Source organism: Heptranchias perlo, chromosome 5 (genome assembly GCF_035084215.1).
Source record: "Heptranchias perlo isolate sHepPer1 chromosome 5, sHepPer1.hap1, whole genome shotgun sequence".
In the NCBI taxonomy this organism is placed as follows: domain Eukaryota; kingdom Metazoa; phylum Chordata; class Chondrichthyes; order Hexanchiformes; family Hexanchidae; genus Heptranchias; species Heptranchias perlo.
The window spans coordinates 113,384,609-113,409,369 of record NC_090329.1 but is presented as its reverse complement, the minus strand read 5'-3'; the positions used below and the strand labels follow the sequence as shown (position 1 = coordinate 113,409,369).

The 24,761-nt window shown below is 43.1% G+C and overlaps 1 protein-coding gene across 2 annotated transcripts in view; it reads left to right on the top strand.

The window, feature by feature from the left end:
* cdk19 (cyclin dependent kinase 19) overlaps nucleotides 1–24,761 on the top strand; it is a 272,731-nt gene that overhangs the window by 194,444 nt on the left and 53,526 nt on the right. For both annotated transcript variants that reach the window (XM_067985049.1, XM_067985048.1), the window contains exon 11: nucleotides 7,070–7,148. In XM_067985049.1, the coding sequence (XP_067841150.1) occupies nucleotides 7,070–7,148 (79 nt within the window). The remainder of the gene's footprint in view (nucleotides 1–7,069; nucleotides 7,149–24,761) is intronic.

Below are 24,761 nucleotides of genomic sequence, written 5' to 3'. Positions count from 1 at the left end.
ACTTGAACTGTGCGATTCTGCTGACGATTCCTGTAAATTTAAATTGGGTTTCTCCTCACTCCAGATCTCTTAATCATGCTACTCTGACACCAAGTGACAAGTGTCTTGAGGAAACAAGAGATTCTCTGATTGATTAATCAGCTGCAGTTTCTAAACCTATTTTGGCTTCTCTCCAAGCAAGTCAGAGCCAGTGGAGACTTTCTCAGTAAGGAGTGCCGGCTACAAACAAACTGCTGGTATTCCTCAAGAAAGGCATGGACTTATGAATGCAGTCTTTAAACCTAAGATACAAGGGTCATGGTTTTATTCTCATTTAATGTGCACTGATACTTTTACGCTGCAGAATGTTGCATTTAGCTTCATTAAAGGATTGTAAACCTAATCAGCTTTAATAATTCCAAACAGGTACTTTTTATTTTCAAGAAACTGTTCATGTGATTAAATTATTTGGGCAGATATCACAAGAAAGATATTTTAAACAATGTCCTGGTCTGATGTATTTACTTATGATTTTTGAGCCTTCCCACTTCCTGTTTGCATTTCTTGTTCGTGCTGCTTGTGCACAGGCTTCACTTTCAAGTTAAAATGGGTTAATTGTTAATTTTAACTGTGAAAATAAGCTAAATTAAATAAATGGACTGTCAAAAGATGAAAAACAAGAATAAGACTAAGAAATAAAATGAAAGGAAATAATCAGAGAATGAAACGAGACTAAAGGAAAACAGTGATTCTAAATGGTGAGGATGGGGTGGGGAGAATCACAAAAACATTTTTTAAGTTTGGGTCTTACTGAAGCTTCAAATTTGAAAATGTAAGTTCTTGATTCTGCTAAGTAGATTCCCAGTTGTATTATTTTGGTCTCTGGCTTTCTGTCTCAAAAATTCTTTTTTTTCCATTTCTGTCTCAATATTTGTGGCTCTCTTTAGCCCAATGTTGGCATCTAAAGATAAGATTTTGTGTCTCATATATGGTAGCTCTTAAAAACTTAACTTAAAAAATGGAAGGCGTTGCATCAATATCACTGCATTACCTGTTCCCTATCTGACACACCTGGTCAAGAATTTCCCAGCTCTCCACCGTTGTCATATTTGGATTGCCTCTTGGGAGCTGTGCAAGAAAAAAGGCAAATCTGGGACATTACTTCAAATTAAACTATGACAGGAGAACAAGAGGGCCCAGGTTCAAACTAGTGAAAGGCAAATTTAGAATTGATCATAGAATCATAGAATGGCTACAGTATAGAAGGAGGCCATTCGGCCTGTCGAGCCCGTGCCAATTGATGTCAGGAAATTAGCCTTCACACAGAGTGGTCAACACATGGAATGGACTACCGAGTAGGGTAGTGGAAGCAAAAACGTTGGTGATGTTTAAGAAATAATTGGATACTGTGATGGGGAAGTACACGTTTTTTCTGAGCAGATGAGCTAGGATGGGCCAAATAGCCTTCCACATCTGTATTGGTTGTGATGTGAGAGTGGCGTGGGTGATTTCCCTCCAAATTTCTTCCTCTATCAGTAGAGTGGTGCATGATCTCTGTCCAGTACCGTTTATTTTTATCTTACAGTTGAGATTAGAAATTTCTTATGTGAAAATTGACAGATTTTGGCGAAGAAAAATATCGAGAGTGATGAATAATGTCAAAATTGCTAATGGCATATCATTAATGTAAATCAAAAGTCATTCTCAACTAGTCAGGTATGGCATTATTTGTGTGACATGATCCGGTCAAAATCACGGCATTAAAACAGCACGGCACAGTTTATATTTTAATTACAAAATTCTGCTGTCAGTGCATACTACACTTCAGTTAATCTCCATTTACGTGTTATAGTGCACTCGTAACCAAGGCAACAGATTGGGAGTGGGACAAATGGTAGAGACTTGGAAGCTGGATAATGACTAGTGGGCTTTGTTCCAGCTTGGGTAGTGAAATATAGAACTATTTGTAAGTGCTTTAGGAGACCCTTCTCTGTGCGTGCACGTGCATGTGTGTGTGAATTGATGCTATCTCTTAATGCTTTGCTGTTGAATATCACAGAGGAGGGTTTCGAGAGTACATTATCAGTGCAGAGCTAAACAAATACTCCAGGCCCAAATTATAGTTGCCTATTATATTGAAAAATGTCTCATTGTACTTTGCAAAGCTTTTTTTTAAATAAAACTTTCTTCGTAGTAAAAAGATCTGCTGATTTCTGGACAGATGAGCTAGGATGGGCATGAGCTCAGTTAGCTAATCTCAGCCACGGCAGCAGAGTAGGGGCAATACAATTGGCCTCAGCACTCCTGAGTTAAGAAAGAGAAAAATAAGCTGCGGTTCCTGCTCCTAAATTGCTGTCCAGCAACCAATGATGGAAGTGAGTATGTGTGACCATTGGGTGAAGACAGCACCAGGTTTAACTGCAATAACCCCCTCAGTTGAATGGCACCATTCACTGTCAAGGCTCACAGAGGAATGATAGCCACTTGGGCTAGGTATTAGTGGGCAATGACATCTTTGAAACCTTACACAAGCACAGAGTCAACAACTTCAGAAGGGAAAGGGAGAAAATTGGTAAGATAAAGAAATAATGAAGAAAAATCCCCTAAGTGTGTCCCCAGATTTCAATATGTAGAAGTCGTCCAGCGAGGAGCCCTTTTAGTTTACTCAGATGACATCACAGAACCTCATCTACGAAATGCTTTGATGGGCCTATAATATGTTTGCAGCAATTAGGGTTTTTTAATAAAAACTTCAAGTGAACGGAAAATACATTAGAGTATGAAGTCAAGGATTTAGAAAAAAACATATGATGAGCCATGAAAATGGCTGAGCACTGACCTTGGGAACATTCCCCTTCAGAACCTCTAATGAGCGTATAAACTTAGAACATGACTCTGTAGCAGTAGAGTGATGTTTGGGTATTTCGTACTCTGTGTACCGTAAATACAGCTATTTTCCACACACTCTGTTTGTTTTCCTCATTTCCATTGCTTTTTGGAATGAATCTGCAGAAAAGCAAAACTATATAATGGAATCACACGCAGTTGTTGATAAATTAGAAAAGATTTAACTGTTAACTGATCAAATCCAAAGATTGTTTTGGTGTTAGACATTAGCAGTTCAAACAATTGTGGGAAAATGACAGGGGTAAAATCCAAATGCTGGTTCAAGAAAAGAAAATTAGAATTATTACAGACATGTCACATTCATGCAAACCATCACTTTTTCAAACCGACGGTCAGGGTTTCATGCCCACCTGTTGTTTTATGTGAAGGTTTATATTCTTGAAGACTGATTGCACCTGCAATTTTAAGTTAAGATGGCTGTTCCCTGGTGTGGGTGCATTAAATACATTTATTTGCGAATTCCTGTCATTGCACTTGTAGAATTTCAGGATATGGAAAAAAAAATTAGGGAGTGGAGTTGATTACACTGTAGGGTGATGATTACACTGAGATTTCCACTTAGGATTACAATAAGCTCCAAAATGCCAATGTGCACGAAAACAGGTATCAAAAATCATATTGTTTTGACGGGATCATACCTCCATGGTAAATAAATCTCATGCCTTCAGCATTTTTGATAAGCTGACAATTTTTTAAAAAAGTCTTGAGAGAAGATGAATTAAATTTAAGAGTCCTACAGATCCTTTTAAATAGCAGTGAACAGAAGTGCTCTTTGTCAATTTATACTTTCTGTGCAATTCGGGGTGGGGGGGGTGGTGGTGGGGAAATCACTAGAGATAAATAAAAATCACACAAAAGCATCTCACATACCTTGCTCCTAATTTCTATTCTGAAGAATCTGTTTTTACAGCATTCGATCTACATCATGACTATGGGTGACCTGAAGTATCTAGTTGCAAGGTAGTTCATCAACCTGACCACTCGGTCCATTTTTTAATATGAAGGACAGTGTATGCTTTTATTATTATTATTTTTGCATGAGTTTTTTTTAACATACATGTGGCCATTAAGGTAAATGATGATAATCCTGGGTATTTTTTGATTTGTAAGTTATTTTAACCCAGGTCCCTCTAAGTCTTCTGATTTTGCATACCTGCCTACTTGAGCCTAGAGAATGTAATGGACACCTGTTCCACAGATATCTGTCATTGCCATTGTATACCTTCCCATGATGAGTTGCTTGATAGCAGATCACACCACAAGATAACTGCTTTGGGTTTTGCTAGGAGGGTGCCTATCCTGCACTTCATTATGGTGGCACAGCTGAGACTGACCTTGTGGGGAATTGTCTGCTCTGTCTGTGGTGTGTGCAGTGGATCAGCATTCTCATGTGGAAGTACTGGGAAACTGAATACAATGCAATGCAAACCTGTCCTTCTGAAAGGATGCAACATTTGACCCTTTGGTAACTGTTCATTGTCTGATCCAGTGAACAATGGCATTGTGTGTATTTAGGTCATGGATGCTGACTTTTGACTTTTTCTAGAGAGTATCAAACAGCAGCATATCAGTAAACATGTCCAGCACTTGTTTATAATCATTTTAGTGTCTTGACATAAAACTGATGCTTAACCTCACATGACTTAGTAAGTAATTCCAGTTGATGATTTTAAGTACATTTTCTCCCCGTTTTTCCATTTTCTCACACAGAAAAGAACTTCTGTCAAGAGAATGGGAAAATAATTGAGATTAGTTCAAAGCAAATACTGTGTTACACAAATGGCAAGTTTGCGGCAGGTCTTTTGATGTTTATGCCATTTCCCTGATGGTTCAGCGAGCTTATCCAATGAGTGACCTTACAGACAAGGAAGGTCTCAATTTTAAACTCTGGTCTTTGCTCAGTGGAGTCATTGGTAATAGGGGTATTTTAACTGCCTGCAGGGCCCCTGGGTTAAGGTTGGTAAATTCTCCAAATATCCTGCTCTTGTTTGCTTCATGTGTACACGTGTGGTCAATGGGTAAGAAAAGGATCAGCTCACGTTCATTGAATAGCCTGCTGATGCTCGCTGTAAAGGCTCACACATAAATAATGACTACTGAGGTGAGGTACTAGTGGGAAACTGACACATTTGGAGCCAAACCCCAGCAAGAAGTCAACATCTTCAGGAAAAGATTAGCAAAGAAAGCTGGTGATGGGAAAAATAAAAAAAATGCACATCTCTAATTGTTAAACTGACAAATGCTTTCATTAAAGTTTATAAATAATCTAAACCACAGCTTGTAAAAGGAATCATTTGCAGATGTCACTTGAATTATTACTGATCTTACATGATATTACTGACATTAAAATGTTGGTAGTGTTAAGCTTGGTTATGTTGTGATGATCCATTCTCAGAGTAGAACTTGTAAAGCAACATGCAGAAAATAAGTGAACTGAGAAGAACTGAAATACTTTTGAACAGCTTATGAACGTATATGAAACGTACAAAAAACAGTGTACAGGAAAAGACCATTAAGCCTGTCCCATATTGTAATGATGCATCTTATGCAAGCCATAACCCCAATCTTCCCCGCCCCCGGCCAGCCACACAATCTCCTGAGAAAAAACCCGAGGTCAATTTGGAGAGTGGAGAGTGAGGGGGTGGGGGGGGTGGAAAATGAGAAATCCCTGTTCGACCCTCAAAGGTGACTAAACAAGTTCCAGGAGACCACAATGATTGGGGACACATCCCTCAATACCTTTTATATGTATGTTGGTCACAGTTAGGAACTCACCTAGCTCCCTTTTGAACGTTTACAGTCAATCTACGATCATTGCCCGAGCTGGAAAATTGTTCCATGGGTCTGGAAAAAGAAACACCTCCTGACATCTAACTTAGTTGAATGCTTATGTAATTTATACTCATGTCCCGTGGTCCTCCCTGACCTGTCAAACTTAAATAGCCTATCCACATGGACCAAATCTAATCCTTTCATTATTTAAATATGTCAATCAAATCTCCTTAAATTCTATGCTTTTCTAGAGTAAAAAGCCTATCATGGTAACTAAGGACTTTTATACCAGGTATAAATCCAGTGGCCCTCCTCAGAACCTTTTCTATTTTACCTCTATATCTCTCATTCTAGTATTCTAGATGAATAACCCAGGTATGAAGACAGTATAGTTTTTTTTGATTTGTAATTGATTATCCTGGCACACAGTCTAGCATTCTGTTTGCTTTTGCAACAGCCTTGTGGCACTGGTCAGTATTGGAAAAACATCAGCTGCATAGCATAAGATAACCCCATTACATTTTCTTCCTACTCTTCCCGCACACCACAACATACATAATTCCTCTCATGCTTGCACACATGCTACTGTGTTAGCAATGACATTTCTTCCTCCCAGCTTTCTTTCTCTTCCTCCACATGGGGAAGTACCTGGCCTCCACTTGAGACACCCACACCCCTTTAACAGCACAGCTAGAGATTAGGATAACTGGAAATGAAAGGATGATTTTAAACAATAATGTTAAAATATAGTCAAACTTCATTACAGCAGGCTTGTTATGGCTGACTAAATGGTTTTTATCAAGAGTTCATCCCATCAAAGTTTAAACTCCTGTTCTGATTGTAGTGTAAGGGCATATTTTCTCATGCTGGTGATAATAAAGTTTATAGTAACTTGGTTTCACTGTATATTAATGTGTCTTTGTTCCTCATAGTTTATCTTAACATTATTATTTTGATGTCCATTAAACAAAGCTTAGCACATCGGGTGGTTAAGTTGAAATAAAAACAGAAAATGCTGGGAACACTCAGCAGGTCAGGCAGCATCTATGGTGAGAGAAGTTCTGATGAAAGGTGATCTACCTGAAACATTAACTCTGTTTCTCTGTCCATAGATGCTGCCTGACCTGCTGAGTGTTTCCAGCATTTTCTGTTTTTATTTCAGATTTCCAGCATCCACAGTATTTTACATTTATATTGGGGTAGTTAGGTTGGCTTGGTAAAAATACTTGAATACACTATTTAATAGGTGCTTCTTCAGGTCTTTTCCTAATCTTTGAACTGCTTTGTTTCTATAGCATTCTGTGTTTTGAGTTTTAAAAAATAAATGTAAAACATGTAACAATAATTTATAGTTATGTTTTCCGCTATTACCTCCCTTCCAAATTTACAAATTTATTTTTTTTAATTTTAGTGTGTTTGCAGGTTGTCAGATCCCATATCCTAAACGAGAATTTCTAAATGAGGATGAACCAGAAGAGAAAGGTGACAAGGTAAGAGAAAAAGCAACGCATGGAATTCACAGCTTAATCCAAATCTAAAGTCAGTCTAACTTGTCTAACCTTGTGATGCTTTTTTCAATGAACATCATTTCATTTGGCTTATTCAGCACTTGTAAAGCCAGTGTCTTAATGTTTAAAATTATGTTCCCATTATGAATCTCTGGTATAGCCTAATTGCGTTATATGCTTTTATCTTTTAACTTGAAAAAGTGAAGAATTCTTGTCTTTAGAGCAAAGGTGATCCAATGTAAATATAAATGCAAGTTCATTGATTTAATTCAACCAGAAATGTCACTCTATGATATTAAGGATATTTTCTTTTAATTGTCTAGATTGCTAGAGGTTAAAGCAACAAAAGGCCAAGGTTTACTACCTTTTGGGCACATTGAAAAGAATTAGCTGATAAATAATAATATTGTTCATAATTTTATAAAACCCCTTCCTAGGTTGTTTTTGTGACTGGAAGCCTGTGGCCAGTGGGGTACCACAGGGATCGGTGCTGGGTCCCTTGCTGTTTGTGGTCTACATTAATGACTTGGATATGAATGTAAAAGGTATGATCAGTAAGTTCGCTGATGATACAAAAATTGGTAGGGTGGTAAATAGCGAGGAGGATAGCCTCAGTCTGCAGGACGATATAGATGGGTTGGTCAGATGGGCGGAACAGTGGCAAATGGAATTTAACCCGGAAAAGTGCGAGGTGATGCACTTTGGAGGGACTAACAAGGCAAGGGAATACACAATGAATGGGAGGACCCTAGGCAAGACAGACGGTCAGAGGGATCTTGGTGTGCAAGTTCACAGATCCCTGAAGGCGGCGGAACAGGTAGATAAGCTGGTAAAGAAGGCATATGGGATACTTGCCTTTATTAGCCGAGGCATAGAATATAAGAGCAAGGAGGTTATGATGGAGCTGTATAAAACACTGGTTAGGCCACAGCTGGAGTACTGTGTGCAGTTCTGGTCGCCACACTACAGGAAGGATGTGATCTCTTTGGAGAGGGTGCAGAGGGGATTCACCAGGATGTTACCAGGGCTGGAGCGCTTCAGCTATGAAGAGAGACTGGGAAGATTGGGTTTGTTTTCCTTGGAGCAGAGGAGGCTGAGGGGGGACATGATTGAGGTGTACAAAATTATGAGGGGCACAGATAGGATGGATACTAAGGAGCTTTTTCCCTTCGTTGAGGGTTCTATAACAAGGGGACATAGATTCAAGGTAAAAGGCGGGAGGTTTAGCGGGGATTTGAGAAAGAACTTTTTCACCCAGAGGGTGGTTGGAGTCTGGAACTCACTGCCTGAAAGGGTTGTGGAGGCAGGAACCCTCACAACATTCAAGAAGCATTTGGATGAGCACTTGAAATGCCATAGCATACAAGGCTACGGACCAAATGCTGGAATATGGGATTAGAGTAGACAGGGCTTGATGGCCGGCGCGGACACGATGGGCCGAAGGGCCTCTATCCGTGCTGTATAACTCTATGACTCTATGACTCTATGACTCTAAAATGTTCACCAAAATTGTATTGCCTCATTATGATTTGGAGATATTTCCTTCTTAATATTAGGTATCAGATCAGTTTGCTATGTATACGAGGCTGTTGCACATTATTTGTGTGTGTATATATATATATATATATATATATATAAAAAGTATTAGTAGTCTTTTGTGAGTCTGTTGTTGTTTTGGAATTCATGAACATTTAGAATACATCAACAAAAAGACAAGGCAAAGTGGTGATGACATTAGAAATTATGGTTAGAGTGAAAAGAAAACCACAATTGCTGGAAATCATAGGTTACAGCATGGAAGGAGGCCATTCGGCCCATCGAGTCTGTGCCGGCTCTATGCAATAGCAACCCAAGTAGTCCCACTCCCCCGCCCCATCCCCATAGCCCTGCAACTGTTTTTCATAGAATCATAGAATCATAGAAGTTTACAACATGGAAACAGGCCCTTCGGCCCAACATGTCCATGTCGCCCAGTTTATACCACTAAGCTAGTCCCAATTGCCTGCACTTGGCCCATATCCCTCTATACCCATCTTACCCATGTAACTGTCCAAATGCTTTTTAAAAGACAAAATTGTACCCGCCTCTACTACTGCCTCTGGCAGTTCGTTCCAGACACTCACCACCCTTTGAGTGAAAAAATTGCCCCTCTGGACCCTTTTGTATCTCTCCCCTCTCACCTTAAATCTATGCCCCCTCGTTATAGACTCCCCTACCTTTGGGAAAAGATTTTGACTATCTACCTTATCTATGCCCCTCATTATTTTATAGACTTCTATAAGATCACCCCTAAACCTCCTACTCTCCAGGGAAAAAAGTCTTACTCTATCCAACCTCTCCCTATAAGTCAAACCATCAAGTCCCGGTAGCATCCTAGTAAATCTTTTCTGCACTCTTTCTAGTTTAATAATATCCTTTCTATAATAGGGTGACCAGAACTGTACACAGTATTCCAAGTGTGGCCTAACTAATGTCTTGTACAACTTCAACAAGACATCCCAACTCCTGTATTCAATGTTCTGACCAATGAAACCAAGCATGCTGAATGCCTTCTCCACCACCCTATCCACCTGTGACTCCACTTTCAAGGAGCTATGAACCTGTACTCCTAGATCTCTTTGTTCTATAACTCTCCCCAACGCCCTACCATTAACGGAGTAGGTCCTGGCCCGATTTGATCTCCCAAAATGCATCACCTCACATTTATCTAAATTAAACTCCATCTGCCATTCGTCGGCCCACTGGCCCAATTTATCAAGATCCCGTTGCAATCCTAGATAACCTTCTTCACTGACCACAATGCCACCAATCTTGGTGTCATCTGCAAACTTACTAACCATGCCTCCTAAATTCTCATCCAAATCATTAATATAAATAACAAATAACAGCGGACCCAGCACCGATCCCTGAGGCACACCGCTGGTCACAGGCCTCCAGTTTGAAAAACAACCCTCTGCAACCACCCTCTGTCTTCTGTCGTCAATCCAATTTTGTATCCAATTGGCTACCTCACCTTGGATCCCGTGAGATCTAACCTTATGTAACAACCTACCATGCGGTACCTTGTCAAAGGCTTTGCTAAAGTCCATGTAGACCACGTCTACTGCACAGCCCTCATCTATCTTCTTGGTTACCCCTTCAAAAAACTCAATCAAATTCGTGAGACATGATTTTCCTCTCACAAAACCATGCTGACTGTTCCTAATCAGTCCCTGCCTCTCCAAATGCCTGTAGATCCTGTCTCTCAGAATACCCTCTAACAACTTACCCACTACAGATGTCAGGCTCACCGGTCTGTCGTTCCCAGGCTTTTCCCTGCTGCCCTTAAACAAAGGCACAACATTTGCTACCCTCCAATCTTCAGGCACCTCACCTGTAGCTGTCGATGATTCAGATATCTCTGCTAGGGGACCCGCAATTTCCTCCCTAACCTCCCATAACGTCCTGGGATACATTTCATCAGGTCCCGGAGATTTATCTACCTTGATGCGCTTTCTTTCAAGTTTTTATCCCGTTCCCTTTTGAAGGCTATGATTGAATCTGCTTCCATCACCCCCTCTGGCAGTACATTCCAGATCCTAACCACTCGCTGTGTAAAGAAGTTTTTCCTCATGTCACCTTTGGTTCTTTTGCCAATCACCTTAAATCTGTGTCCTCTGGTTCTTGACCCTTTTGCCAATGGGAACATTTTCTCTCTCTCTACTCTGTCTAGACCTTTCAACCTTCTCTGTTCCAAGGAGAACAACCCCAGCTTCTCTAGTCTATCCATGTAACTAAAGTCCCTCATCCCTGGAATCATTCTAGTAAATCTCTTCTGCACCCTCTCTAAGGTCTTCACATCTTTCCTAAAGTGCACTGCCCAGAACTGGACACAATACTCTAGCTGTGGCCGAATTAGTGTTTTGTAAAGGTTCATCATGACTTCCTTGCTTTTGTATTCTATGCCTCTATTTATAAAGCCCAGGATCCCGTAAGCTTTTTTAACCACTTTCTCAACCTGCCCTGCCACCTTCAACGATTTGTGTACATATACCCCCAGATCTCTCCGTTCCTGTACCCCTTTTAGAATTGTACCCTTTAATTAATAGTTCCTCTCCTCATTCTTCCTACCGAAATGTATCACCTCGCATTTTTCTGCGTTAAATTTCATCTGCCAGGTGCCTGCCCATGTCACCAGCCTGTCTATATCCTCTTGAAGTCTATCATTATCCTCCTCACTGTTCACTACACTTCCGAGCTTTGCGTCATCTGCAAATTTGGAAATTGTGCCCTGTACACAATCATAAATAAAACAGAAAATGGTAGAAATGTTCAACAGAAAAATAAATTAATGTTTAGGGTATAACTTCGTCAAAAGGTGACAAATTCGTCCTCCCACCTGAAAAGGAATACTCTACTACTGCAAAATATTTCAGCTCGCAGCCTGAGATTTCTACTTTTGGAATTCAAGCTCCAAGTTAAAACTGAGGTTTTAGCTCCATGAATGGTTTTCAGCAATTTCCTTTTTTGGTGAAACATATTGCCAATTTCAAAACCGAAGTTAATTGTTTCACCTTCCAAAAGCTGCTCACAGAGTATGGACAAGCAACCTTCTTATAGGCTTCTGCCAATGCTGTCATGCCGCTAAAAGTTGCACTGGTGCACCCAGTGTAATTTACACTCTGTTGAGAAGCACCTGACCTCAGACCAGCACCTTCCCCTGAGAACACTGCTAAGCAGATGAAAATCCTCCATCCTCAAGGAACGAAAGTGTCAAAAGCACATGGCAGACCATGAGAATGGAGAATGTATTATTTTTTGGTTATGATCAAAGGGCATTCATTACTGCAGTCCTCCAAAAGTTAAATGGGCAACATATGAAGTATGTTCCCCATTGCTATCACAAGTCTTTCAGGAAGGCAAAGAATTGCAGTGAAGAGCATGTTACGACAATAGTATTTCATAACTTTTTTAAACCTTATTTTATTGAGTAAGCAGGAACTTCACATGTCTAGAACAATGTAACTGGTATTTCAACAGTTGATTTAGAAACAACAATAAATGTGTCAGAGAAGGTAGTTTGCTGTTGAAGTACTATTTAAACCGGAGAATTGTCTGAGGATCTTTCATAATGTGAGAATCTAACCTTTTAATTACTGAGATGGATATTTCAGTGAACTAGTAAGAGCTGTGTTTATTGAAACTGTTCAATAGAATATCACAGTGAAAGTCCTTGGGTTTAATAGAATACATTTTTAACTCCAATTTCTGTTCCAGCTGAGTCTAAAATCCCCCCCCCCTCCCCATTTTAATCAGCAGGCAGCTTTCAAACATGAAGGTCACCTCCCCTGCTCAATTTCATCATCCTTTAGTTAGCTTTCACCCATGTGTTGTGGGCTTTCCCACTACTTCGGACCAGTTAAAGAAAAGTAAAACGTTAAAGTAATTTAAAGATTTTTTTACATTTCATTTTTCTTCATTTGGTCCTGTGAAGTTGTTCAGCTCAGTAGGGTAAAAATCACAGTCAGGGCTGCAAGTCTGCGATGAAAAGGTGAGCATGGTCAGCAGAAATGAAGAGATGATTTTAGGTATTTGGGAAGCCCATGTTCCTCTTTAGTGGCCAATAAACAGCTGAACCTCAGTTATTTCAGTCTCAGTCCAAATACTGATGTGGTTATCAATTTGAAGTCTGGCTACATAGCTTGAGTTTGAGTCATTTAATGTCCCAAAAGGGTGTCATATTCAGTAGAGTTAGTTTGATTAGTATTCCAAGAGGATCTGACATCCTTTTGGAACATTAAAGAGAGTACGAGATATTCTAGGTCCTAGTAGAAATGTCTGGCCACTTGTAACTCAGTTCCCAATGGACTTACTTCCCCATAGCTTACTATGCATTGGGTAATTGCATCTAGTGGTTCAAAGGAGAGGTGATTTTATGAAATGAAAATATAACATTGATAGAGTGAGGGAGGTACATTGTTGAGCCAGTGTAAGGAAAATGCTCTGTATTGCATCCAATCTGCTGTACCCAACCCAGGTGTTCTTGATGCAAGGAGGAAAATAACATTTATATCCCTCATCCTAATGAACACAAAATTATTGCACACAACATGAAATACAAAGATAAACCTTTGCTTTGCTGACATGTCTCTATAAACTATATTAGATGACTTGGCCAGTCCAGTTAGTTTTTAGTTTGTGCATTCATGGTCAGCAAAATACTAAGGTCTTGTAAATAAATAGTGTTATATTTACTTTGTGACAAATCCTTTGTATTCATTGAATTTATGGCAGCTGTCAGATTAGAGATCTTATAGTTTTAGATGTAGACCTGTGACGATACAATGACATCTTATTAAAATGTACTGCAACAGACCTTTTTATCAGCAGTATATGTTGCCCAACAGCTGCATCAGATGAGCCCTATTTCTACCACCTATGTCTTACACTGCTTTATAAAATCCAGATTCCACAAGATCATAGCCACCCTTTGATATCACCCTCCAAGAAACCAGCTCTCCGCACTAAATGTTCAAAATTCTTAAATTTCATTACCACAATTCTTTTGTTATTATTGAAAAAACACATATGCAATGGCATCAAGCTATTATTGAACTACAGTGTTGAAGTGAAAACTGAATGCCAGTGGAGTCTCACAGGGGTCAGTGTAGTTTATAATTTTAATAAATGATTTATAGGACAGAATATTATCCATGATGTCTAAGTTTGCAAATTTCACCAAATTGGTGCAATGCTAGCCAAAATGTGATAATCCAAAGCGATCTGGACAGGTTGGGATGGAATTTCCTGTAGGGACGTAATCAGGAAATTACACCCAAAATTAATCCCACGTGATCCCATTTTGCTGATGTCTGTTTACACCCAAATTCCCTGCCAATCTCATTAACTTACCCCATTACGTAAAAATGGGCGTAAACAATCGGAAATCAGCATAAACAATCGGGGCCCGAGGAAATCGCTGAACTCACACCATATATTTATTTTTTAAGTATGAAAATTAAAGCCATCTGACTATCATAAATGCACATGTTTAAGGACATGCAATTGCGAAGCTTTTCAAATTTTACTGTGACTTATACTGATACCATACAAATGTATTCAAAAAACATAGTGCAGGTCTCAATAAAGTTAAATTTTAAAAATTGCTCAAGAAATTGCAATAAAACACCAGAAAAATGACTTTTTCCTGCTGCACCTAAAAAAAAATCTGGGCTTAATTTTACACCTGTTTTGAGCCAGCGTAATTGCAGAAGATTCGCGTGTACGGCTCTTTAACCTGGGGAGGAGCCATTATAATGAGCCGAGATGCGTTCAGGCCCAGAGATCGATATATAGGCATAAAATCGAGGAACTTCGGGCGTAGCATTATTATATGCGTGAGACTCTTGCACCCGAGTTTCCTCAATCTTTTACTTTACTTTATGCCCTGATTACATGTGTCTCTGGGTACAAATACACAGGAAATTCCAAGAAAATAGGCAACTTATTTTTAGTAAGAGGGTGATAGAATTGTGGAACAGATTACCACTAGGGGTAATGGAGCATGAAGGCAGCATTTGACCGAGTGTGGCACCAAAGAGCCCTAGTAAAATTGAAGTTAATGGGAATCAGGGGGAAAACTCTCCAGTGGCTGGAGTCATACATAGAACAAAGCAAGATGATAGTGGTTGTTGGAGGCCAATCATCTCAGCCCCAGGACATTGCTGCAGGAGTTCCTCAGGGGAGTGTCCTAGGCCCAACCATCTTCAGCTGCTTCATCAATGACTTTCCCTTATTATAAGGTCAGAAATGGGGATGTTAGCTGATGATTGCACAGTGTTCAGTTCCATTCGCAACCCCTCAGATAATGAAGCAGTCCGTGCCCGCATGCAGCAAAACTTGGACAACACCCAGGCTTGGGCTGATAAGTGGCAAGTATCTTTCTTGCCAGACAAGTGCCAGGCAATGACCATCTCCAACAAGAGAGAGTCTAACCACCTCCCCTTGACATTCAACGGCATTACCATTGCCGAATCACCCACCATCAACATCCTGGGGGTCACCATTGACCAGAAACTTAACTGGACCAGCCACATAAATACTGTGGCTGCAAGAGCAGGTCAGAGGCTGTGGGTATTCTGCAGTGAGTGACTCACCTCCTGACTCCCCAAAGCCTTTCCACCATCTACAAGGCACAAGTCAGGAGTGTGATAGAATACTCTCCACTTGCCTGGATGAGTGCAGCTCCAACAACACTCAAGAAGCTCGACACCATCCAGGACAAAGCAGCCCGCTTGATTGGCACCCCATCCACTACCTTAAACATTCACTCCCTTCACCACTGGCGTACCATGGCTGCAGTGTGTACCATTCACAGGATGCACTGTAGCAACTCGCCAAGGCTTCTTCGACAGCATCTCCCAAACCCGCGACCTCTACTACCTAGAAGGACAAGGACAAGGGCAGCAGGTACATGGGAACAACACCACCTGCACGTTCCTCTCCACGTCACACACCATCCCGACTTGGAAATATATCGCCGTTCCTTCATCGTCGCTGGGTCAAAATCCTGGAACTCCCTACCTAACAGTACTGTGGGAGAACCTTCACCATTATGGACTGCAGCGGCTCAAGAAGGCAGCTCACCACCACCTTCTCAAGGTCAATTAAGGATGGGCAATAAATGCTGACCTTGCCAGCGACGCCCACATCCCATGAATGAATAATTAAAACAGAAAGCCATGCCAGTTTTAAAAAAAGGACTAGATGAGTTCCTATTAGTAAAGGGAATACAGGATCCAGTAAGGGCAATAGATGGGAGGATTGGAAGGGTAGGCTATATGAACCAATAGTCCTCTGCCCAAACATTGTTACATTGCTATAACAGCATGTGGATGAACATACATGTAATTGGTTGTTTCCAAGTAACATTTGCGACTTCAAGCTTCTCGGTCTCTGATGCCATCAGACCTCCGGAGCTCAAGTCCTTTATAGTGAAGATTACAGTCAGTGATGACATTTTAAAACGAAAGTGCGAGTGCGTGGGGGGTGGGGGGGCGAAGAAAATCGCATTTTCCAGGAGCAGGCAGAAATCCCGGCTCCAACACGCCTAAGAATGCGCACAACCCAGAGTCATCTGGGTGAGCGCGCCATTCCCGAACCCAGAAGTCCCACCGGCAATTAAAAGCTTGCGGGACGATATTTAAAGCATCAATTCAACTAGTTGACCTAATTTAAAAATCCAAAAATACAATTAGGTATGAAGGTAAGCTATTTCAACGCTGCCTCAGCATGTTTCCCGTGCTGTGTGAAACATGCCATGGGGAACGAGTCGTGTTTCAGCTGGCAGCCATTTGGACATTTAAATCCCTGTTTGACAGATGGGGATAAAAGGTGAGTTATTGCAGCAGGGCACTCAGTTCTCTCAGACAAACTTTTGGCTGGGAGATCTTTATGTTTAGACTGAAAATTCTTGGTTTCCACTCAGAATTGTTCTGTTTACACATATTTACCAACTTTTCAGACCCCCTCAAACTGACACCATCAGGATGGGGGTAGGTGCAATGGCTGCATTCACCAGTACATCCAAGGATGGGGGACATCATCATCCACGCCAGGCACGACGTGCACTTACGCCATTTGTAGCTCCACAACACAGTGCTGTGCCACAGGCACCTGCACGAGCACAGAGGGGAATAACAGAGGGACCGACGTCGCAGGAGGCACTACCCTCGTTGGAGGATCTACAGACTGAGGCTCAGCTTCCTGGACCTCTTTCAGGAGCAGTGCATACGGAGGCTGAGAGTGAGTCACCAGATGGTTGCAGACATCTGCAGCCTCTTTCATGCCAAGCTGCTCCCGGCTGGGCCTGGCGGCATCTCATTACCCATGGTAGTTAAAGTAACCACTGCCCTCAACTTCTTCGCCACCAGATCATTCCAGGGTGCCACCGGTGACATGCCGGGGTCTCTCAGTTACTTGCACACAAGTGCATAAGGCAGGTCACCGACAATTTGTTTCGCAGGGCCTCGCAATACATCAACTCCCCATGGTCGACCTCAGCCAGACAGAGAGGGCAGTGGGATTCCGCTCTGTGACTGGCTTCCCACGTGTTCAGTGTGCAATCGATTACATGCATAAAGCAATCCGAGCACCTCTGCACAAGCCAGGACTACTCATCAACAGAAAGGGGTATCACTCCATCAACGCTCAGCTCGTTTGTGACCACCGCATAAGATTTCTTCACTTGCGCCAGATTCCCTGGCAGCTGCTAAGATTCATTCATTCTGAGGGAATCCAACATCCCAGGCCTCTTCCACACACCCAAAGCCCTTATGGACTGGCCCCTCGGGGACAAGGGATACCCCCTGCACATGTGGCTCATGACACCTCCGAGGAAGCCCATCAGCGAGCAACAGCGTCGATACAACGACAGCCACATCACCACCAGGTTTATAATTGAGCATGCGATAGGACTGCTGAAGATGCGATTTCGGTGCCTCAATCATTCTGGGGGAGTGCTTCAATACGCATCAGCGAGAGTGGGTCGCATTATGCTAGTGTGTTGTGTCCTGACAACATGGCGCAACAGAGAGGGGTATCCATGCCCTCATCCCCATCCACATTGAGGAGGAGCAGGAAGAGGACAAACCCATGAGCAGAGCAGCGGCTCACCTGGAAAGAGCAGCGCCAACACCAGCCCCCACCCCCCCCCCCCCACTGCTGGAGAACAGTTAGGAGGACATGTATGATGCCTTGGAAGCCCAGTTGCAAAGTTTCTGTCTGCCTGTTTAAGGCGGCAGAATGTTGTTCATCGTGAGTCCGAGCAGCCGTTGTCAGGGCTTGAATGGACTCATTTGTGAGCCGTGCTTGAAGCTCAACGGAGGCTAGCCTTCCCTCCATTACAGACATTCCCGCAGTCACCTGCCACACTATCTCAGACATTTCAGCAGTTACGTGCGACACTATCTCAGACAGTTCCTCATGTCCCTGTGACACTATCTCAGAGATTCCCTCACGTACCTGTGTCTCCATTCCACTCATGCAGGAGTTGGACTCCTCCATCCTCTGCGCTATTGTGGAGAATGTGCGTGGCACCTTTTCCAGTACCTTGCAAATGTGCTGCTGTCCCTCGATCATTCTCCTTTTAATGGATGACGTCCAGCTGAGCAGAGCCTGGAGAGGAGTGCACCCACCGACGCGGACTCTCCACAGCTACCCCTGCCACCAGTGAGTGCTAACGCACACGTGTGTGTGGTGACTCACCAGGTGCCAACCCAACTAACTGACTATTAGGACCCACCGAGATTGTGAGTATCTGTGCTGGTGGATGGCTCACTAAGATGTGACGGTGCGCCCTCAGAGGCCAGGAGCTCCTCTGAGGAATCACCCTCTCCTGTCACTGTGGTCGTTGAATGGCCTGTAAGAGAATAGAAGGCAATATTAAGCATCATCACAGATGTGTCATGTTGCGATGAGCATACTGCGGTATTCAACGTGCCAATCATTGTTAATATCAGTTCATGTAGTGTGTGATGAATGTTAAAGTTGTGTCACCAGACTTTTGTGGGATGCCAGTCTCGGCGTCCCCAACGGACAGGCACTCAAGGGTGCGGCTGATCTGCAGGGCCTCCTCCTTCGCCTCTGTGAGGACCGCTATTTGTTCACCTCCAGTCCTTGCCCTCTCACGTGCATTTTGCGCTCTCTTCTCCTACAAGGGGAGAAAGTACAGATGTGAGTGATGGTGAAGTGGTCAGCCAATAAATGCATTGGTTTGGGTGAGGCTGACCGTGAAAGAGGTGCATCATAGGGTGAGTATCAGACAGAGACAGCACATTGGATCAGAATTGGAGTGAGGCTGAGTGCTACGTGGATAGCACGTTTCTGGAGGTGGTCACCCCGCAGCTTAAGAGAGTGCAGGCAGAGAGGGACTGGGTGACCGCCAGACAGACAAAGAGGACCAGGCAGATAGTGCAGGAGTCCTCTGAATGCATCTCGCTCTCTAACCAGTATTCAGTACCTCGCAAATGTGCTGCTGTCCCTCGATCATTCTCCTTTTAATGGATGGCCCCCAGGGTTCATCATCTGCGCCCAGCTGAGCAGATCCTGGAGAGGAGTACGGGGTGGGAGGGAGGAGAAATGTCAGGAGAGTAATAGTGATAGGGGATTCTATAGTTAGGGGAGCAGACAGGCGTTTCTGCGGCCGCAGACGTGATTCCAGGATGGTATGTTGCCTCCCTGGTGCCAGGGTCAAGGATGTCACTGAACGGCTACAGAACATTCTGGGAGGGGAGGGTGAACAGCCAGAGGTTGTGGTCTATATCAGTACCAATGACATAGGTAGAAAGAGGGATGAGTTACTACAGGCAGATTTTAAGGAGTTAGGAAAGAGATTAAGAAGCAGGACCTCAAAGGTAGTAATCTCCGGATTACTCCCAGTGCCACGCGCTAGCGAGTATAAAAATAGGAGGATAGAGCAGATGAATGCGTGTCTGGAGAGATGGTGCAGGATGGAGGGCTTTAGATTCCTGGGGCATTGGGACCAGTTCTGGGGAAGGTGGGACCTGTACAGGCTGGACGGGTTGCACCTCAATGGAACTGGGGCCAATGTCCTTGCAGGGAGGTTTGCTAGTGCTGTGGGGGGGGGTTAAACTAATTTGGCAGGGGGGTGGGCACCAGGATGCAGCATTGGAAAGGAGAAACAAGGGGCACAAAGGATCGGGAGAGAAAGATAGCACTGGAGCAAGAAATAGTACAGTATTAGACTGGGATCAGACTAAGAGAGAATACAAGAAAGTCTAGGACTGATTTGCAGTGCATGTGTGGAAACGCATGAAGCATGGTAAACAAGGTTGGTGAGCTGCAGGCGCAAATAGCCACATGGGAATACGATGTCGTGGCAATAACGGAGACCTGGCCCAAAAAAGGGCAGGATTGGGTACTAAATATTCCTGGATACAAGGTGCTCAGGAAAGATAGGGAAGGAAAGAAAGGAGGTGGGATGGCAGTATTGATTAAGGAGAATATTGCAGGACTGGAGAGGGAGGATATCCCGGAGGGGTCAAGGACAGAATCTATTTGGTTCGAGTTAAGAAATAAAAGAGGTGCCATTATGCTACTGGGTGTATTCTATAGGCCTCCAACTAGTGGGAAGGATATAGAGGAGCAAATTTGCAGGAAAATTAGAGAGTTGCAAAAGCTATAGAGTATTGATAACTGGGGACTTCAACTATCCGAGTATAGATTGGGATAACAATAATAATATAAAGGGGAAAAGAGGAAGAGGAATTTTTGAAATGCGTTCCGGATAACTTTCTTGACCAGTATGTTTCTGGCCCAACAAGGAAGGAGGCATTGCTGGACTTGTTTCTAGAGAATGAGGCGGACCAAGTGGAGCTCCCAGTGGGGGAGCATTTAGGGAGCAGCGATCATAGTATCATAAGGTTTAGGATAGCTAGGGAAAAGGTCACTGACCACTCTAAAGTAAAAAATATTCAATTGGAGGAGGGCCAATTTCAGTGGGATGAGAACTGATCTGGTCTGGGTAAATTGAAATCAAAGATTGTCAGGCAAAACTATAATTGAACAGTGACGACCTTTAAGGAGGAGATGGTTCGGGTACAGTCTAGGCACATTCCCACGAGGCAGAAAGGTAGGGCAACTAAAGCCAGAGCTCCCTGGATGACACAAGAGATAGTGAGTAAGATGAAACAGAAAAAAGGGGCGTATGACAGATGTCAGGTTGATAACGCAAGTGAGAACCAGGCAGAATATAGTAAGTTCAGAGGGGAAGTGAAAAAGGAAATAAGAGGGGCAAAGAGAGAGTATGAGAATAGACTGGCGGCCAACATAAAAGGGAATCCAAAAGTCTTCTACAGCATGTAAACAGTAAACGGGCAGTAAGAGGAAGGGTGAGGCCGATCAGGGACCATAAATGAGACCTACACGGAGGCAGAGCGGATGGCTGAGGTACTAAATGAGTTTGCATCTGTCTTTACCAAGGAAGAAGATGCTGCCAGAGTCTCAGTAAAGGAAGATGTAGTTGAGATACTGGACGGGATAAAAATTGATAAAGAAGAGGTACTAGAAAGCCTAGCTGTATTTAAAGTAGATAAGTCACCTGGTCCGGATGGGATGTATCCTAGGTTGCTGAGGGAAGTAAGGGTGGAAATTGCGGAGGCACTGGCCATAATCTTCCAAACATTCTTAGATATGGGGGTGGTGCCAGAGGACTCAAGAATTGCAACTGTAACACACTTGTTCAAAAAAGGGTGTAAGGATAAACCCAGCAACTATAGGCCAGTCGGTTTAACCTCAGTTGTAGGGAAACTTTTAGAAACGATAATCCGGGACAGAATTAACAGTCACTTGGACAAGTGTGGATTGATTAGGGAAAGCCAGCACGGATTTTTAAAGGCAAATCGTGTTTAACTAACTTGATAGAGTTTTTTGATGAGGTAACAGAAAGGGTAGATGAGGGCAATGCAGTTGATGTGGTGTAAATGGACTTTCAAAAGGCGTTTGATAAAGTGCCACATGGTAGGCTTATCATCAAGATTGCAGCCCATGGAATAAAGGGGCAGTAACAACATCGATATAGAATTGGCTAAGTGACAGGAAACAGAGAGTAATGGTGAATGGCTGTTTTTCGGACTGGAGGGAGGTGTACAGTGGTGGGACCATTGCTTTTCTTGATGTGTATTAACGACTTGGACTTGGGTGTACAGGGCACAATTTCAAAATTTGCACATGACACAAAAGTTGGAAGTGTAGTAAACAGTGAGGAGGCTAGTGATAGACTTCATTAGGATATAGACAGGCTGGTGGAATGGGCGGACACGTGGCAGATGAAATTTAACGCAGAAAAATGCGAAGTGATACATTTCGGTAGGAAGAACGAGGAGAGGCAATATAAACTAGAGGGCACAACTCTAAAAGGGGTACAGGAACACAGAGATCTGGGATTAAAAGTGCACAAATTGTTGAAGGTGGCTGGGCAGGTTGAGAAAGTGGTTAAAAAAGCACATGGGATCCTGCGCTTTATAAATAGAGGCATTGAGTACAAAAGTATGGAAGTCATGATGAATCTTTATAAAACACTGGTTTGGCCATAACTGTAGTATTGTGTCCATTGCTGGGCACTGCACTTTAGGAAAGATATGAAGGCCTTAGAGGGGGTGCAGAAGAGATTTACTCGAATGATTCCAAGGATGATGGACTTTAGTTACATGGATAGACTGGAGAAGCTGGGGTTAATCTCCTTGGAACAAAGAAGGTTGCGAGGAGATTTGATAGTTATTCAAAATCGTGAAGGAGCTAGACAGAGTTGATAGAGAGAAACTGTTCCCATTGGCAGAAGGTTCAAGAACCAGAGGACATAAGGTGATTGGCAAAAGAAGCAACGGTGACAGAAAACTTTTTTACACAGCAAGTGGTTAGGATCTGGAATGCACTGCCCAAGGGGGTGGTGGAAGCAGATTCAATCATGGCTTTCAAAAGGGAACGGGATAAGTACTTGAAAGGAAAAAATTTGCAGACCTACGGGGATAGGGCGGGGGAGTGAGACTAGCTGGATTGCTCTTGCACAGAGCCAGTGCGGACTCGATGGGCCGAATGGGCACTTTCCATGCTTTCTATGACTCTGAGTGGTAGTGGTGGGGTCACAAATGGGGAGGTCAGGAAGTGAAGGTAAGTTGAGGATGAGCCTTAAGTGGGTGTGAGGAGTGATGTGATAGAGTAGTCTTGGCAGTGCAGAATGAGTTGGGGTGGGTGGGCGGTTGAGATGTGGAACACAGAATGCAGGAGAATCAGTAAGTGTACTCACTTTTGCTGACCTAGTTAGGTCATTGAAACGCCTCGTGCACTCGACCCAAGTGCGGGATATGTTGCTCCTGCTGGTGACCTCCTCTGCCATCTCGAGCCAGGCCTCCTTGGTGGCAGAGGCAGGGCGCTTCCTCCCGTCCGCCGGGTAAAATAGTTCCTTCCTCCTCCTCACCCCAGCTAGTAGCAGCTGAAGTGAGGCATTGTTGAATCTTGGAGCAGCCTTGCCCCTGTGCTGTTCCATTGGGACTTCTTCCTCTTTGCTCCAGCAAAATCCATTGAAGCAGTGGCCCTTTAAATCTAGATGCTGCAGCTGACAGCCTGTCATGTGGGCGCGCTGTCCGCCCGATAGAATCATAGAAGTTACAGCATGGAAACAGGCCCTTCGGCCCAACATGTCCATGTCGCCCAGTTTATACCACTAAGCTAGTCCCAATTGCCTTCACTTGGCCCATATCCCTCTATACCCATCTTACCCATGTAACTGTCCAAATGCTTTTCAAAAGACAAAATTGTACCCGCCTCTACTACTGCCTCTGGCAGCTCATTCCAGACACTCACCACCCTTTGAGTGAAAAAATTGCCCCTCTGGACCCTTTTGTATCTCTCCCCTCTCACCTTAAATCTATGTCCCCTCGTTATAGACTCCCCTACCTTTGGGAAAAGATTTTGACTATCTACCTTATCTATGCCCCTCATTATTTTATAGACTTCTATACGATCACCCCTTAACCTCCTACTCTCCAGGGAAAAAGTCCCAGCCTATCTAACCTCTCCCTATAAGTCAAACCATCAAGTCCCGGTAGCATCCTAGTAAATCTTTTCTGCACTCTTTCTAGTTTAATAATATCCTTTCTATAATAGGGTGACCAGAACTGTACACAGTATTCCAAGTGTGGCCTTACTAATGTCTTGTACAACTTCAACAAGACATCCCAACCAAGCATGCCGAATGCCTTCTTCACCACCCTATCCACCTGTGACTCCACTTTCAAGGAGCTATGAACCTGTACTCCTAGATCGCTTCGTTCTATAACTCTCCCCAACGCCCTACCATTAACGGAGTAGGTCCTGGCCCGATTCGATCTACCAAAATGCATCACCTCACATTTATCGAAATTAAACTCCATCTGCCATTCATCGGCCCACTGGCCCAATTTATCAAGATCCCGTTGCAATCCTAGATAACCTTCTTCACTGTCCACAATGCCACCAATCTTGGTGTCATCTGCAAACTTACTAACCATGCCTCCTAAATTCTCATCCAAATCATTAATATAAATAACAAATAACAGCGGACCCAGCACCGAACCCTGAGGCACACCGCTGGTCACAGGCCTCCAGTTTGAATAACAACCCTCTGCAACCACCCTCTGTCTTCTGTCGTCAATCCAATTTTGTATCCAATTGGCTACCTCACCTTGGATCCCGTGAGATTTAACCTTATGTAACAACCTACCATGCGGTACCTTGTCAAAGGCTTTGCTGAAGTCCATGTAGACCATGTCGACTGCACAGCCCTCATCTATCTTCTTGGTTACCCCTTCAAAAAACTCAATCAAATTCGTGAGACATGATTTTCCTCTCACAAAACCATGCTGACTGTTCCTAATCAGTCCCTGCCTCTCCAAATGCCTGTAGATCCTGTCTCTCAGAATACCCTCTAACAACTTACCCACTGCAGATGTCAGGCTCACCGGTCTGTAGTTCCCAGGCTTTTCCCTGCCGCCCTTCTTAAACAAAGGCACAACATTTGCTACCCTCCAATCTTCAGGCACCTCACCTGTAGCTGTCGAT